Genomic DNA, 18,554 nt, shown 5'->3' with positions numbered 1-18,554 from the left:
GTAACCAAGTCAAGATTTGCAACCCAATATTTTTTTCATTACAAATCCAGTGCTCTTTGAACTATTCCCCAGCTGCCTTTTCGAGAAGCTAGTCCCTCAACTATTTTTAGGAGATTGGGGGAGTAAATTTTAACAGAGACCATTAGTGTTAAAAATGGAAGCAATGAAAGGTTAAGTGATTTACTCAAGATAATGTAGTAAGGTAGGAGCAAAGTAAGACCTGAAACTTAGCTATTTAGAAGCACCTGAATCTTCTTTGGGACATGATGAGAGAAAGTTGGGGGAGGAAAGGCTAGACCAGGGTTGGGGAACCTGTGGCCTCCAGGCCTTCTAGGTCCTCAAGGTCCTTCTAGGTCCTCAAGTGAAGTACTTTGAGTGAATCCAAAAGGGCCAAACTTGTGGGCCTAGAAGGCCACATATGACCTGGAGACCACAAGTTCCCTACCCCTGGTAGACTATACCAGATAGTTAGTGAGCATTTTTAGGTGAACTTTGCAGTAAATTGCAGTACGGTAGAATATTTTTTCCCACTTTCTATAGTTGTTTTTCTTTTGGAACCTAAAGAGAAGAAGCCTTTTGAAGTCTTTTCTCTTTTTGAAGTCCTAAAATCTTGGAACTTTATCAGACAAGGAACATTCATCATGAACAGCAAATCTGTTGGTTGAAAATGGACCACAAGTTTTTTTTCTTTTATCTTCAATTTAGAGATGGAGTGGGAAACAAACGGGCAAGCAAAAATGGATTTTTGTTAATTTTTTTAAATAAAATTTCAAAAATTTTGGAAATGTAAATAGATCATGAGTCTATGCTCTGTGACAGGAGACCACTTACATCTCTTAGCAGTCTCTTCAATGATGAGAGAAGGGAGAAAATCAGTCTCTAATAGTTCATGTCATATGATTACATCTTTAGTCAACATTCAACAAAGAACAGAACTTTAGAGGATATTCTGAACTCAACCTCCTTGTGGAGTTTCCAGGACTTTTAAAATTTTTCTTTCTTTGCATTCTACCTCAGCTAGAGATCTTCTGAGAAACAAGTTTTATTAGTCCAGTTTTATTAGTTTCTCTCAGATTCTTTTATTCTTCAATGGAAAAAACCCTTAGGGCACCTCAAAGAGTAAACAGATGGCTCTGGTTCAGAAGTAATCTTTTAAAAAGAGAGCCACGCATATAATGCGACCCAGTTCTGCAGATTTTAAAGCTTTCGTTATTTATTCTCTTGGGAAGAAGTTTAAAACGTTAATCACAAATACAGAGGCTTGGCAGAGGCAAGAGCAGAGTGGCAGCAGAATAGCATAGTGTCATAGAAATAGCACTATCTCTGTAATCAAAGGACCTGGGTTCAACTCTTCCCTCTGATTCTTGCTACCTGTGTGATCTTGAGCAAATCAAAATGTGACAGTTGGACTACACAATCATTGTGACCCCTTTCAGATATGTGGTCTGTGATTGTTTCCCTCTAATGAAAAAAAAATGGAAATTCACTATTAGAACATTGAGAAAAGAAAAAAAAAGGGAACTTTAAAAACACTGTTTCTTAAGTTGGTTTGGGAGCATAAATTATGAAATGAGTTCAACTACATCTTGAGTCTGTTATCCTATAAATGATAATGGCTTTGCCATTAAGCTTTTGTATTTGGCAGATCCATCCACCCCAACAACAGTAGTACTCTATGACTCTTTCGGTTCTTAAAACAGATTAGCCTGTCAAGAGATATGATCATTGCAAAAATGTGGATCTGTAGAAATGTTCTTGTCTTGAAGGGAGAAGCTAATATATCTTTCCACAATAATGGTCATGTTAACCAAAGTTAACCAAAGCCTTTATTAAGGGATCTGCTATCAACCAAGGCCAAGTCTAGAATTAGACATTAATAAAATATTTAATCAATCTGATTCACTATGACCTGTCTAAGCAGCTCCAAAAATAACAGAGATTTGCCAATCCTACCATAAGAGAAGTTTTCTTAATGAGTTAAGTCAAATTGGGTCCAACAAAGTTTTTGGTTGACACTTGGTACTACGTTTTTAAGAACTTAATGTCATTTAGGACTTCGGAACATAGGATTATACAGCTGGTAGGATCTTAACAAGCAGTATAGTATGGTGATAAGAATGTTGCATCAGTAAGCAGAGACCCTAAATTCAAATTATTGCTGTGCTGCTTCTGACCTTGGTCAAGACACAATATCTCTGGGCCTCAATTTCCTTACTTGAAAAATGATGGAGGGTTGGATTAGGTAATCTCTAAGGGGCACAGCTAGGTGGCACAGTGGATAGAGCTCCGGCCTTGGAGTCAGGAGGACCTAAGTTAAAATCCAGCCTCAGACACTTCAGACTTACTAGCTATGTGACCCTGGGCAAGTCATTTAACCCTGATTGCCAAAGCAAAATATTAAGTTTTTTAAAAAGATAATCTCTAAAGTAGATAGAGTGCTGGGCCTGGAGTCAGGAAGATTCATCTTTCTGTTCAAATCTGACCTCAGACACTTACTAGATGTGTGATCCTGGGCAAGTCATTTAACCCCGTTTGCCTCAGTTACTCATTTGTAAAATAAGCTGGAGAAGGAAATGCCAAACCACCCCAGTATCTTTGCCAAGTAAACCCTAAATGGGGTCACAAAAAGTTGGACACAACTGAAAAATGACTGAACAACTAAGGTCTCCTGTAGCTCTAAATCTATGATTTGTCTCATTATTTTACCGATGAGGAAACAAAGGCTCAGAAAAAGTGATACTAAGGTTTTAAATTGAGTCAATAAAAAGCTTAGACAAGGACCCAAGTTTCCTGACACCTAGTCCAGTAAGCATGCTGCTATGACCTAAGAGAGAATCCCTGTTTTTTGTTTTTAACTTTCAAAACAGATTATTTAGACAACAAAATGTTTTACAAATTTTTACCTGCACTATTTACTATGCTCCCTTTGTTTTTAACTATTCATTACTTCCCATAAGAATTTGAATCAGACAAAAGATAGTTTATGTATATATTTTATATATATATAAAATATATACACATATATACATATATGTATATACATACAAATATATAGATATATCTATATCTACATCTATATATGTATGTATATATGTATGTGTACATATGTGTTGTTTCTGCTGACTTAATGTGTATGCTCCCTGAAGACATGGATTGTTTCATTTTTGTTTTTATATTTCCGGGACCTTACACAAGGTCTGGAACAAAGCAAACACTGAATAAATGCTTGTCTATTAATTGATTTATTAATAGTCTCCAGTCCCTTCATCATTCTTTGGACTCATTCTAAATTTATTCATTCATTCAACAAACATTAAGGGCCAATTATAGTGAAAGTACTGTGTGTTCATCCTTTTTTCCCCTCGTCTAGAATGATCATGAGATCAGAGATTGAGAGCTAAAAGAGAGCTAAGAGGCCACCTTATCCAACTCTCTCATTTCCTTATGAATCATAAGGAAATAGAAGCCCATAGAAGTATCTTATCTGAGATCAAACAGTATATGGCAGAGAGGAATTTGAACCTCAGTCTTCAGAATCCAAATCACCCTGTTTCCACCATCCTCTCCTGTTCTCTTCCTTCAGTTTCCTCCTCTCTAACATAAATCCTAGGCTTCCATCAAGATTTAGTTCAAGAATTGACTTCCTCAAGGTGCTGTCCATCTCCAGAGAAAGAACTGATGGATCCTGAATACAGATTCAAGATACTTTTTCTTTTCTTTCTATATTTTTCTTGAGGGTTTTTGTCTGTTTTCTTTCTTAGCACGACTTACATGGAAACGTGCTTTGTATGACTACACATGTATAACCTATGTCAAATTGCTTACCTTCTCAATATGAGGGGGGGAAAACAGGGAGGGAGAAAATTTGCAACTCATTTTTGAAAAAAAACACAATTTGAAAAAAGAATGTTTAAAATGATTTTTACATGTAATTGGAGGAAAAACAAAATATAAATTTTAAATAAATAAAAAGGAAAAAGAAAAAAAATAATTGACTTCTTAACTGTAGTACAGTGAAAATGATGTTAAACCTGGATTTACAGATTTGTGTTCAACCTATGTGACTTAACTCTTAGCCTTGGTTTCCTCAGACATAAAATAAGGAGGTTGGACTGGATGACCTCTGAGGCTCTCTGATGATTCTCATGCCACAGTGAAATTTCCTCCACTTCAAGTTATCTCAGCATTTATGTATTATGGTTTCTGACATACAGACTCATCTATTCTGTGTTAATGCTGGGTGGGACCTCAAAGATAATCTAATTTAAGTATTTCATCCACAGATGATGAATTGAAATCTAAAGGGTGAAGTGATTGAGCCAAGGTCACATAGTTTTCTCTGATACTTAATCACAAATTACTCACATTGTGTATATGTCTTAACTCCCCCCCCCCAATTAGTTTGGAAACTCCTTGATAACAGAAGGTAAAACTTAAGGCATCCTTTGTAATACTCATACATCTTAGCATGGTTCTGAGTACAAAGACACAGGGGAGGTGCTCAGTAAAGGTTTGCTGGCATTAAAATATGATACACTCTTTTTTAGCAAAACATGATGGGCATAGGTCAAGCATCTCCTCATTTCCTACATTTATTGTTGGCTACCTACCCTGTGCCTAGCATTATAACAGGCAGTATGGGATATTCAATTAAATTCATTTCAATTCCAGGAAGATTTATTAAATGCCTAGCCCCAAATGCAATTTATGAATTTGGAAAAACTGAATCAATGTAAATAATTTTTTAAAAATACTTTTACCCAATTTAAACAAATACTAATCAAAGATATATAAATAAGCATTCAGCAAGGACATACAAGAGCAACTCTCCAGGTCCTAGCTTACAGAGACATGCTCAAGTTAATAACACAAGCCAGTGAGTGGAGTAATAAATAGTCTGTCAAATCCAAAGAGCCCTTTCCCCTCCTTGATACAATTTTCATTATTGTAGGGGGTGGGAGTATTGGTTTGGTTTTTTTTTTCTTAAATATTCCCCCTAGAGCAGGCCTTGCTGAGTATATTTAACCTCTCCCTATTTAAGTTTTCCAGGACTAAAGGCTAGCACCTAGATTAAATCATTAACATCAATGGAGCCTAATTACTCTTTAGAGTCTGAAGCCTGGATAAAGCAAATAATGCCCATGGTAGCCCTGCTATGTCAAAGCACTGTAATAGCAGTCTGACAATACAAAGATGGAAAACAACATAATACTTGCCCTCAAAGAATCTATAATCTAGCCTAGGAGTGAGACATGTACACAGATAACTATAAAGCAGTTGGGAAAACAAATAAGCACATTGGAGATGTCAAACAAAATGACCTGGGAGGGAAGGGGTTCCTTCAAACTGAAGAATCGGTAAAGGCTTCCAGGAAGCTATGGGTCCTAAACTAGGCCTTTGATAAAGAGGGATAATATTAGGTAAAAATGAGACAGAGTCTATCTATTCAAGGACCATGTACCAAAGGTCCACAGGAGGGAAAGGACAGGACAAAATGAGAGAATGATGGGTAAAATAATTTGGTTGGATTATAGAAGGCATGAATACTAAGAAAATAAGACTGGAAAGGGAGATTGGAGCCAGATTCTTCAGGCTCTTGAATGTTAGGCTCAGGATTTTGTGTTATATGAGTCAAGCAGAGGGAAGCCATTGAAGATTTTTGAGAAGAGGACTGTCATACAAAAGAAAGCATAAAACAGTCCCTGCTCTCAAGAAAATTACATACTAATTAGGGAAATAAAGCATACACATTTATTTTTTTTTAAATGAGTTAAATGCTATCATCATATAAAACCATTACATGATAAATGTCAGAAAGAATAGTAAGGATAAGATCATATGTGCTTTGCAAGTTCAGAGGAGGAGTTGATTACTGTAGCTGAAACATTTAGGGAGCAGGGGGCGGGAAGAAAATAGCACCTGTCATGTACCAGTACTTTGATAAGTACTTTTTACAAATATTATCTCATTTGATCCTCATGACAGCTCTTTGAGATTGGGATTATTATTATCCCCACTTCTTAGATGAGGAAACTGAGGCAATCAGAGGCCAAGTGATTGTGCAGGGTCATACAGCTAGTAATCTCTGAGCCCATATTTGAATTCAGGTCTTCCTGATTTCAGACACAACACTCTATCCACTGCCCCATTAACTGCCTTGTCAAGGCAAGTGGGACTTCAGCTGCATTTTTTTTCTTTCTTTTTGAGGCAAACAGAGTTAAGTGACTTGCCACAGTTAGTAAGAGTCTGAGGCCACATTTGAACTCAGGTCCTCCTAACTCCAGAACCAGTGCTCAACGTTAGGTGAATTTCAAAGATGGGTAAGACTTAAAAAGAAACAGAAGATTCAAGACAATATTCTAGGTTTATGGACAGGTTTAGAGACAGTGAAGACAGTGGTCTGACTGAAGCAGAACATTCATGTTAGGTAAGTGGTACATGAGTTTGAAGCACAGATTTGCCCTCTAAGAGTAAGCTGTCCAATAGGGGAGCTATGGCCAAAGGATCACAAGATCATTTGAGTCAAGCTGCAGTGACCCCACATTGTCTAGCATAGGTCTATACCCACAAAACAAGTCATACAAACTCCCATGATTCTAGAACACTAGGTATTTATCACTCTGCTCCTTGTCAAATAATTAGGATTCTTTAGGCTGGAAGGTAAAAAGGGAACAGTTTAATTAAACCTATAAAAGAAGTATGGATAAGGTAAATATGGATTTGTTTGCCCAATTCTCAATGTTAGAATTCCATTCAATTAAATTTAGTTCACCAAATATTTAGTGAGTTCTTTCAGAGAGGTTTCATTGTTCTAAGTGCTGGGACAGATACAAAGTTTAGATAAAAACCACTTAACCTCTCCCAACCTCAGTTTCCTCAACTATAAAATGAGAGGATTGAATATGATGGCCTCTAAGCTTCCTTCCATCTAGAAATTATAATGCCATAAGGCATGGATCTTACCTTTGTGGAACTCATATACAATTACGAGAACAAGATAACATTCACAAATAACTATAATATACAATATTGCAAGGGGCATCATGGCATGGTTGATAGAGAATTATGCTCTTCCAGAGTCAGCAAGACCGGGCTCAAGTCTTGCCTCTGACATATACTTCTTGGTGAGAGAGAGAGAGAGAGAGAGAGAGAGAGAGAGAGAGAGAGAGAGAGAGAGAGAGAGGAATATGAATATATGGAGATATCTATAGAAATAGCTGAAAAGAGGTTAAAACTAATTTGTGGAGAACCATAAACTCAAAACCAAGCCATTTTTGTAGCATCAAGAAGGAAGGAAGGAAGGAAGGAAGAAAGAAAGAAAGAAAGAAAGAAAAAGAAAGAAAGAAAGAAAGAAAGAAAGAAAGAAAGAAAGAAGGAAAGAAAGAAGGAAAGAAAGAAAGGAAAAAGAAAAGAAAGAAGGAAGGAAGGAAAGAAAAAGAAAGACAAAGAAAGTAGATGTTCCTCATTTGGGAAATGGCTAAGTTTCAGTACAAGTATAAGGTCAGAAATTCTTCTTACCCCAATTAATGTAATTGCAGAAGACCTAGGCAATCCAATCCAATCAATCAATCAAAAATAAACTATATACATGGTACAAGGTGTTAGTTTGAATTTAACTTGTGCCAGAATTCTTTCCAATTTTCCCAGCAGCCTGTTTTATCCCCAGCAACTCAAAAAGTCAGACGCTATGGAGTGCCCATTAGAATTGATAGCAGTATCAACCAGAGCTAATAGAAACGTCTCCAGAGAAACAGAGGCTGATAGCAGCATCTGAAAACATGAAGGAAAAGCAGTTTTAGGTCTCAACAAGGGCACCTACCTTTGGAGCCCAGCAGAGAATTATCCCTAAGAGGAATTTCATATAGGGAGAAATAGGACTTCTAGTAACCAGGAGCTTTGGAAACATGAATTCTTTCTAAGTTTGATCTCACTTTCCCAAGGGGCTTTGGGTGTGCAGGGAGATGCTTCTATGGGACATTTTAAGGAGATGGTTCTATAATGATAATCTTCATTATATTTACTTAGTAAATGTTTTTTTTTCCAAAAGCTAATTCACATTGGCTGATGATAAATAGGAAGTACCTCAGTAGGGTCAGTTAGTGACAGTACTAGAAACTCCAGGCACTTAGGATTATCCCTTAAAACCTTTCTAATGGGAGATGTAGCCACTTTCTGGAGATTCAGCCTGCCAATTCAAGTGAGAGATGGGAAAGTAACCCCAAAAGGGGGGTTACACATGAAAGTGACCAGATATTTCTTACACTATTAGAAACAATGAATATGAAGAATACAGGGAGGCATAGGAAGACTTACATAAACTGATGCAAAGTAAACAGAATGAGGAAAATGATGTAAAAAGTGAACTACAACAATGTAAGGGTATAGAACAACCACAACAAAATTTGAAACTGAACATTGTAATTGTAATGAACAAGCTTGGCCCCAAAGAAATGTACTACCCAGCTTTCTTTGCATGGGTAAGGAACTATGTATACAGAATAATGCACATGCCAAATTTGGCTAATATTGCTAATTTAGTCTTTTTTTTTCTTTTTTCTTCTTTGTTATAAGTGGTTTTCTGGGTGGTGAGAAGAAGGATGTATCAAAAATGAAAGTTAGGTAAAGACAGAAGACATTTTTTTCATGCCTTTCTAAGGAGGATGAACTTTTCTTACTAAACAAAGGAGAGCTGCTGAAAATTTTTGAGCAGAATAGTAACATAGACTAGATCTATGTATAAGGAAAGTTAATCTGGCAACAGTATGAAGGACAGATTGGAGAGAAGAAATTGTGTTATAGAGCCTGAGTTTGAATCCTGCCTCTGCCACTTATTGCTTTTGTGATCTTGGGCAAATCACTAAATGTCTCTGGGTCTTGGTTTCCACATCTGTAAAATGATTAAGCTTCGTTGATGACTTCTAAGGGCCCTGAAACCATTCTGAAACTATGATCTTGTGTTTCTAGTTATTCTTCATCAGTCTCCATTTCTAGTTCTTTACTCTCTTTCTGACTTCGTAAGATGGGTGTTTCCCGGGTTTTTTCCTTGGTCATCTTTTCTTTTTCTACACCCACTCCTTTGGCAATTTTATTCACTACCACAACTTTAAATATTCCCTTTATATAGATGCCTGCCCCTCCATGGGCATTTGACAATGATATACCCATTATTCAAGACTCTTAACACTGCTACCTATGCTAGATAGTGCTGGGAATAGAGTGCTAGGCCTGGAATCAGGAAGACTCACCTTCCTGAGTTCAAATCTAGCCTCAGACACTTACTAGCCATGTGACCCTGAATAGGTCTATACCTTAAACTTTTATTCTAGATATATCCTTCTTCTCACTGCCCAGAAAACCACTTATGACAAAGGAAAAAAAAGGGAAAAAAAAGTAATTTAGCAATATTAGCCAAATCTGGCACATGCATTATTCTACATACATAGTTCTTTACCCATGCAAAGAATGCTGGGTAGTACATTGTCATGCCTTTTCTTTGGGTCCAAGCTTGGTCATTACAATTACAGCGTTCAGTTTCAAATTTTGTTGTGGTGGTTCTATACCCTTACATTGTTGTAGTTCACTTTTTACATCATTTTCCTCATTCTGTTTACTTTGCATCAGTTTATGTTTGTGTCAGCTTCTTCATCTGTGAAATGAGCTGAACAAGGAAATGGCAAACCTCTTCAGGGTCTCTGCCAAAAAACCTCAAATGGGGTCACAAAGACTCTGATGTGACTTAAAAGCAACTGAACAACCTTGTAACGAGTGGAGGCTTACACAGGAAGATACAGACTTAATGTCTAATATTCTTCCAATGGTCATAAATTGCATTTGTGTCCAAGGCAATTTTAGGAAAGGCTCCAATTTTAGCAATAAAAAGAAAAACTGATATCACACTCTTTGGGCAATGAATACAGGTATAACAAATCTATTTAATTTTTCTTATTTCAAACTACTCACATCTTATTTTAGAGGACATTTGTGGGGCAATACATATGATCTATATTCAACTGGGCAAAATTCAGTGGAATTCAGACTGCATTTCTACTCCACTAGCTCCCCATCCCTTTTCTCCAAGATATTAATCAGTAAACATCAGAATACCACTAGTCATGTACAATATAAATTTCCATTCTTTCTCCAGTCTTCTTTCACAATATCTTGCAACGCACGCACTCATATAAGTTACAGTCAGCCATTTGGGAGAATGATAACATCTCAAGACATTTTTGGTTCTTGTTTTTGTTTATTTTGTTATTTTTTTTTTCAGCAAAAGAGAAATTAAAATGAAGAAGAAAGACAGTACGAAAGTATGGCCATTCAAGTATGATCAACTTCTCCACATAGAAGACAATGATTTTGCAATGAGGCCTGGATTTGGAGGTAAGCAAAGCTTTGAGGCACCACTATACGTGAAAGCCAATTTCCTCCTCAAGCATTCCTCAATGTGGCACTAGCATAAATAGAAATGGAAAGTTGGAGCAAGAGTGAAAGATGAAAAACTGGCTCTGAAGCAGATTTTTTTCTTAAATGATAATAATTCACATTTTATCTTAACTCACGTTCACATAGCACTTTAAAGTTTTTTCTCCCCAACAACCTTGAGAGGTAGACAGTACAAGCATTATTGTTCCCATTTTACAGAGAAGAAAGCAGACATACCAAGAATTTCTGTCTTGCATAATTCCATCTTAAACTAAAAAAATAAATTCTCATCTTTTGACCATGCTTTGTCTATAGATAAGACCATATTACTCCTGAAGGTGAAATTGCAATGTGAGATAAAATTGGCAATTGGTACAGAATATTTTAAAAAATGTTTGATTTTCTAAAATCCTACTTCCTACGTTATTGTGTTGTGCAGATGACCTTGCGTTCTCAAAAATTAAAGCCAGCAGAGCATGAGCTCCCACAGGCTCTGCTACACTCAGAGGGCTTTGAGTCCAGGCTTGCCTCTGGTTTGTGTCAGCCATTTTTGTGTACAGCAAAACACTTCTTAAGAGAACTATACAAGTACAAAACATGGTGAAAACTCATCAACATAAAGTTAAATGAAGCATAATCATGAAAAATCCCAAGTGAGACTAATTTTAAGTAATTTTTTAGGCTTGCTATTGAACTAGTGATGACCAAGTGTGAAGTAGGGAGCATTGCTTTATTTTCAGTTGGAATGCCTATTTTACATATGTGTGTGTGTATACATGTGTATATACACATATAAATATGCATATATACACATATATAAATATACATAAATTTTTGATATTGATTTATCCTCAATCACTTTCACATGTATCTCATAAGCCTTGTCATGATTCTTAAGCCTTTCAGATATTTTTAAAACTTTTGTAAAGTAACTTGATATAAGGACTATTATTTGAGTTACTTTCTTTTTTCATGAATTTTTTTTCAAATTACATGTAAAAACAATTTTTAGCATTCATTTTTTAAAATTTTGAGTTCCAAATTCTTTCTCCCTCCCCCATCCCTGAGAAGGCAAACAATTTGATGAAGACTATAAATGTGCAGTCATGCAAAACACATTTCCATATTAGCCATGTTACAAACAAAAACACAGACCAAAAGAAAAAACACCAAAGAAAAATAAAAAGAAAGCTTTAGAAAGTATGATTCAATCAGTATTCAGATTCCATCAATTCTTTCTTTGGAGGTAGATAGCATTTTTCATCATAAGTCCTACGGAATTGCTGAAATAACTAAGTCAGTCTTAGTTGATCATTGTACAATATTGCTCTTACTGGGAAAAATGTTCTCTGGTTCTGCTCACTTCACTTTCCAAGTTTTTCTGAAAGCACCTTGCTCGCCATTTTATGTAGCACAGTAGCATTCCATCACAATCATATGCCTCAACTTGTTCAGCTACTCTCCAGTTGATGGGCATCCCCTCAATTTCTTTACCACCACAAAAAGAGCTGCTATAAAGATTTTCATATATCTCTTTCCTAAATCTCTTTGGGATACAGACCTAGTAGTGGTATACCTGGGTCAAAGGGAATTTGAATTACTTTCAAAATTTTGTAACTTTGAAATAAACACCTACTTTGGTTTTGTTTTCAAGTTAATTTTGCTATGCTGTAAACACACTGCCTAGCTAAGTTTGGATAGATCCATTGCTATCTGATGATGATTTGGAGAAGAGGATGGAGAAGAAAAGGGAACAAGCATTTATTAAACACTTTCTAAGTGCCAGGCACTGTGCTAGCACTTTACTAATATCATGTCATGTAATCCTCACAACAACCCTGTGACATAGGTACTTTTTGTTATCCTCATCTATTATCCCCATCGTTATCCCCATTTTACAATAAGGACAACTGAGGCAGGAAGAGGTTAAATGACTTGCCCAGGGTCATCCAGCTAATAAGTATCTGAGGCTGGATTTGAAATTAGGTCATCCTGACTCTACTTTCAATACTCTATCCACTGTTATAACCAACTGCCTCAAAAGCAAGCTGTTAATCAATCTACCAAAACACAGAAGGGCTGGATTTTGCATCAGTAGTACCTATACCAATGAATTCACAAATCCTTGAAGTAAATAAATATTCGTAGTTGAACTTTGTTGCCAGTGCCATTATTTGTAGGACAATCATTTGTCAAATGCCATTGCTGCCCAAGGACTGAGTTTTTTTCTCCCTTTGGCAGCCTGATGAAACCTACATACACCTTCACAGAATAATGTCTTTTACAAAGCAAGAACATTTCCATACAAAGTGGGTCAGAAAAAAAAAAGATTATGTATGAAAATATGAAAATTTATTATTACACAGTTTGATTTTTAAAAATATAATAAATTAAACATTTTTTAAAAGAATGTCTTTTAATGTATAAAACAACACATAGGGTTACAAGAAATAGTTATCAAAATATTTTTAAAAACAACCAGGTTAAGAACTCCTGCTTTAATTTAAAGGCACCTACCTATTTGCAATTTCATATAGAATCCTCTTTTTTTGCTCTGCTCTGTGCATGAAAATGCTCCTTTTCTGCTGTTTGGATACAGAATTATTTTTTAAAGGACCTCCTATTTGTAATGAATGAGAGCTAAACCCTGACTAAAGACCAAAAAAAAAAGAAATATATGACCTCTCAAAGTTTCTTCACTCTCTATGAATTTCTGAAGTGAACATGATCACATGTGGAGAGAGAAATAGGATTTTTTTTTTGCAGGGGCACAATGAAGATATAGAACTAGCTGGTAAATAAATCCAGGTCCCCCGCTTCATTTTTCAGGCTCCCTGAAGGAAGGGGGGACCCACCATGCTTGCTCCTGTTCCACTCACACTCCCAGACTGCTTGAACTGTTAACTGCTCTTTTAATGTTGTTTAGAAACATGAGTTTAAGGGATGTGGGAGAAAGGGTTTTCCTGCAATTAAACAAGCACAGCTGCATCTGTAATCATAATCATGGAGCCTGTGGGAGGGAGGAAGCTTATAACTTTTCAGTAAAGCTGTTGTCATGGTTACAGTTTTGGGCCAGTAAAGGATAGCAGGCAGATGGGCACAATATAGGACGCATTTGCTCATATGCTTTAGCATATAATCCATTCAACGTGGTTCAATGGAAAGAATGCTGGGTTTGTAATCAGAGGACTTGGATTTGGTTCCTGGCTCTGTTATTGACTACCTCTATGACTTTGGAGAAGTTACTTTCCCTCTCTGGGCTTTAATTTCCTCATCTGTAAAATGGGGAGCCTGGACCAGATGACCTCTGAGGTTCTTTCCAGCTCTAAATCTATAATCTTAAATCCAATTGCTGGTGGGTATGATGAAAAGTATGCCTGTGACCATTAAGTTACATTTAAAATTTTTCCCAGACTCCACATGGACCCCAGATTCTCAGCTTTATTTTAATAGCTGTGCAAATTAGAGCATAACTAGGCAGAAGGTTTTTTGCTTTATTTTGATTTGGTTTAGGGTTTTTTTGTTTTGTTTTTTGTTTTTGTGTTTTGCTGTTCTGGAGCCCTGAAGCTGTCTCGTTTAAAGATCCTGGAACCCTTTAAATTGAGCAATAAGGAGAAACTGCAAAGAAGCAGATTTCAGCTTCCTCCCAATGGATGGTGTGATCATAAGGCTCTGGACTTGAAGTCAGGAAGACCTGAGTTCGAATGTGACCTGAGACACTTATTAGCTGTGTGACCCTGTACAAGTCACTTACTTAATTTCTGTCTAACTCAGTTTCCTCAAGGAAAAATGAGGATAATAATAGCACCTACCTCCCAGGGTTAGGATAACATGAGACAATATTTATAAAGTACCTGGGACATAGTAATAGTAAGTGCCTAATAAATGTCACTTAACTAATGTGAAAAATATGTTTAATATGAATGTATAAGTAGAGTTATATCAGATTGCACACCACCTTGGGGAGGGAGAAGGAGAAAGAGGGGGAGAAAATTTAAAACTCAAAATCTTATGGAAGTGAGTGTTGAAAACTAAAAGTAAATTAATTAATTATTAAAAACAAAACAAAAAAATAAATGTCAGTTCAATTTTTAAAAGAATTTCTAACAATTAGAGAGATCTCAAACTGGAAGGGGTTATCTCAGGAGACAGGGGGTTTACCCCCAATGACGTCTTCAAGCAAAGGCTGGATGACCACATGCCAGGCATTTGTTTAAAGGGGATTCTTATTCAGGTAGGAGTTGGACTAGATGGTCTCTAAAGTCCCTTCCAACTCAGAGATTTTATAACGTTAGGGCTAGAAGGGACCTTAGCGACTATCTCATCCATCTACCTCTTATCTCTCATTTTTATAGAGAAGGAAATCACGTATTAGAGAAGGTAAGTGACTTTGAAAAGTTACAGCTAGCACGTCAGAGCCAAGACTTAAGCCTAGGTCCTCTGGTTCCCAATCCCTTCTCAATACTTTATGTTGCCTCTCTGAGTTGTACGTGGAATTTTTTTTTTAAGTTTTGGAAACTGGGTTTCCCTGTGTCACTCAGGTTAGACATGCAGCAGCCATTCACAGGAATGATCCTACTACTATTTAGCATGGTTCAGATTGGGGCTGTTTGACCAAAAATATGCTGGAGTCAGTTAGTACAGGCTAGAGCTGATTGTTAAATTTTCAGTGTGAACATTTACATCTCAGAAATCCTCAAACTTTACAAATCAGGGCTTGATTTATTGTCCTGCTGATTGACTCAACTCAAGAAAGTGATGGAGAAAATTTTAGTAACGCAGATAAAATTTAAATATGCTGTTCAGGGGCAGCTAGGTGGCGTAGTGGATAGAGCACTGGCCCTAAAGTCAGGAGGACCTGAGTTCAAATCCGGCCCTAGACCAAACACTTGACACTTACTAGCTGTGTGACCCTGAGCAAGTTGCTCAACTCCAATTGCCTAAAATAAATAATAAATAAGTATACTGTTCATACTTTTTTCCCTTAGAGCCAATTGTTTCATATTTATTAGCACACAACTGGGTTCAACTCTCCTTAGCCCAGTGGTCCTCTGTTCTCAGGGGCCCACCATACTGTTGCCAGACTTAGTTCAGACACCTGATCAGTTAAGCCCACTGAAGCTCAGAACTCCCAAGTTCAAGCAATCCACCACCATTAGCCAACCCAATAGCAGGAATCATAGTGTTAACATTCCCCAGAGAAACAATTCATTTTTTCACTTGGAAGTAGATTTTTCTTTTATGTTTGTTGTCTGTTGTCTTTATCATCCTCCAAAGAAGTCCTGTCCTAAGAAAGCTTCCCTTTCTTCCCCTTCCCACATCCAATATCCCACACCTTAACACACACACACACACACACACACACGCGCACGCACACACACACATACACACACCCCTACTCTTTTTCAAGAATTGGCAAAGAATTATTCAGAATCTCATTTAGCAGCTTCTGATCCCTTCAAAATTTCCCTAAAATTCCTTTTCCTTCAGTATGAACTGCTTAAGAACAGAGACCATTTTGGAAATTTCTTGATTCGTTTTTTTGTTTTGTTTTGGGTTTTTTGGTTATTTGTTTTTTGTTTTTCTTTTCTTTGTCTCTCCAGAGCTTAGCACTCTGCCAAGGCTTAATAAATGCTAATTTATGAGTGACTAAGGATAAAGACAGAAGCCTGAGTTGTGGTCCGTCTTGACCACCAGAGGGCTCTCATTACCTGAGCAATAATAAGAGAAGAACCCAATGAGCAGGACAGAACCTTTCCTGAAGCATATCATTCTTCAGTGAGTTTTCTGTACTATTATAGAGGAGTTCCACAGTAGCTACCTTCAGGGCCAATGCCTTGATCAGATAAGGTTTTTTCAATTAAACTTATTATTAAAAATCCTGGAGGAAAGGGCTGTTTATAGTCAAATGCAACAAAGAACTAACAATAACACTAACATTTATGTATCGCTTTATATACATTATCTCATTTGAGTCTTTTAACAACCCTGATCCTGGGCAACTCACTTAACGCTGTTTGCCTCAGTTTCCTCATCTGTAAAATGAGCTGGAGAAGGAAATGGCAAACCATTCCAGTATCTTTGCCAAGAACACCCCAAATGGGGTTGCAAAGAGTCAGACACGACTGAAAAAATGACTGAACAACAACAAAAAGTTTGGTACTACAGGTATCATTCTCAACATATAAATGAGAAGACTGAGCCTCTGAGAATTTACCTGACTTTCCCATAGTCATATGCTAAGTATGAGAGTCAGGATTTGGACCCAGGTCTTCTAAAATTCCAAGACCAGCACACTCCACAAGACTTCTGCCACAATTATATCTGTCATATGAAGTTAGACTACTACCAGACAGATTAAGACCTAAACCTTCACTTGTTTCTTAAAGAAGGTTTTTGTTTACCCCTGTATTGCTAAATTTTTCAAATCTTTCCATCTCACTTTGCCTAATTTGGGTATCTTCTGGAATCTGTCTAAACACCATAGCATCCTGAAGTATATGTATGTGTAGCTGTGTGTTTAAATGCAGCTAATCAGTCAAAGCAGCATATTATTCTGGAGGAGATAAGAAAGTTTTCTTATGACTAACTGTAGGCTATCACTTTATCATGGTCAAATGTCAAGAATATTCAATTAATTCAGTCCAAAGACTTACAGTATCAATAAAAATATTTAAAGAGATTAGAGTATTATACATAGAATCAGAAAAACTCAGTCTGAATTGTGACTCTGGTACTTACTACCAGTGTGACCTTGAGCAAGTCACAACCTCTTTGGACCTCAGTTTCCTAATATGTAAAAGAAAGAAGTTGTTTGTTGCACAAACTGGATTTGAAACCAGAAAACCTAAGTTTAAATTCCCTACTTGATAACCTGTGTGACCATGGCCAAGATACTTTACCCTTTGACCCTTTGGTCTCAGTTTCCTCAACTGTAAAAGTAGGGGGTTGGACTAGATAATCTCTGTGGTTTGTCTCAACTCTAAACCTATGTTACTACCAGCCAAAGATGTGCTGATAAAAGTTTAACAGCTGGCTGGAAGGGGGAAGGGGACATGAGGAGCTGAATTATGAACCACACACTTTTTAATATGGGTTGTTAACATTTTCTCCATCCCTTTCTTACATCTAGACTAAACAATAAATTAAGCCCTGCTTTTTGGCATTTGCCAGTTTCTGAGCTGTCAATGTTCACAGGGAAAATTTAACAATCAGCTCCTTAGTATAATCCAGCTTCAGCATACCCAGCACTAAACCTATAATCAGTTTCTAAAGTTCCATATAACTCTTGACCCAGTGGTCATGTGATCCATTGATCTAGTGTCCCCATACAGTAAGACTTGGTGTTTTGCTGTCTCTTCCACAGATCAGGAAAATCTCCTTTACCTGAACACATGCTTGGACACAAGCAAATCTGGTTACAGGAGGTAAAAATTATTTACAATTTATTTTCTCTTCCTTTGTATATTTACCTATAAGCATGTATGCATGTACACACTTCTTTCTTCTTGAGCTAAATGTAAGATAAGCACTTCTCTCATCTTAATGTCTTTTCCTAATTAGCTTTAACATTAAAACCAGCTGTTCTTGTGGTGGTTATTACTTTTATAAAGCATTAGAAGATTAATTGACTCATTATGTGGAAACATTAGGATGTGAATTTAGGGGGAGCTTTTTATTTAACTTGGGTTGTAAATTGCATCTCGTTTACTTTATTTATGTTTTCCCTATTCTTCTCCTCTCCCATAACTAAGGACTTTTTTATGAGTCTTATGGATGTGAGATTTATTTCCTTTCCTTCTTTGAATTGAAATCAATTACAGCATATGGAGCTTCTGGCAGCTGGGTCTCTGCAATTAAAAGCACCAGCAATAGCAAGGACTTCTGTGATCCTCCCATTAAAGCTGATCTGGGGAGTGCAGAGACTCAGGCTATTTCTGATTGTCATTACCTAGGTACAGTTTCTTAGCCTCTCCCTATCTTGGTTTGCTTACGTTTAAGGGGAAGCAACTCACGAGGTTGTGAGGATTGTTCTGGGTTAGGCTAGTCCCCTAGTAGTTTAGGTTTACTTATGGAACAAAAGGAGATTGTTGTTTGTTATTGTTCCATCGTGTCTGACTCTTCATGAC

At 36.8% G+C, this 18,554-nt stretch overlaps 2 protein-coding genes across 2 annotated transcripts in view; one reads left to right on the top strand and one right to left on the bottom strand.

The window, feature by feature from the left end:
• GABRR3 (gamma-aminobutyric acid type A receptor subunit rho3) overlaps positions 1-18,554 on the top strand; it is an 83,196-nt gene that overhangs the window by 1,205 nt on the left and 63,437 nt on the right. Inside the window, exon 2 of the mRNA XM_078156830.1 lies at positions 10,271-10,383. Coding sequence (XP_078012956.1) covers positions 10,271-10,383 — 113 coding nt within the window. The remainder of the gene's footprint in view (positions 1-10,270; positions 10,384-18,554) is intronic.
• Positions 1-18,554, bottom strand: part of LOC110201998 (olfactory receptor 5AC1-like) — a 90,572-nt gene that overhangs the window by 34,904 nt on the left and 37,114 nt on the right.

This window comes from Phascolarctos cinereus, unplaced genomic scaffold, assembly GCF_003287225.1.
Source record: "Phascolarctos cinereus isolate Bilbo 61053 unplaced genomic scaffold, phaCin_HiC Scaffold_725;HRSCAF=1366, whole genome shotgun sequence".
In the NCBI taxonomy this organism is placed as follows: Eukaryota; Metazoa; Chordata; class Mammalia; order Diprotodontia; family Phascolarctidae; genus Phascolarctos; species Phascolarctos cinereus.
This window is presented reverse-complemented; position numbering and strand designations above follow the sequence as displayed.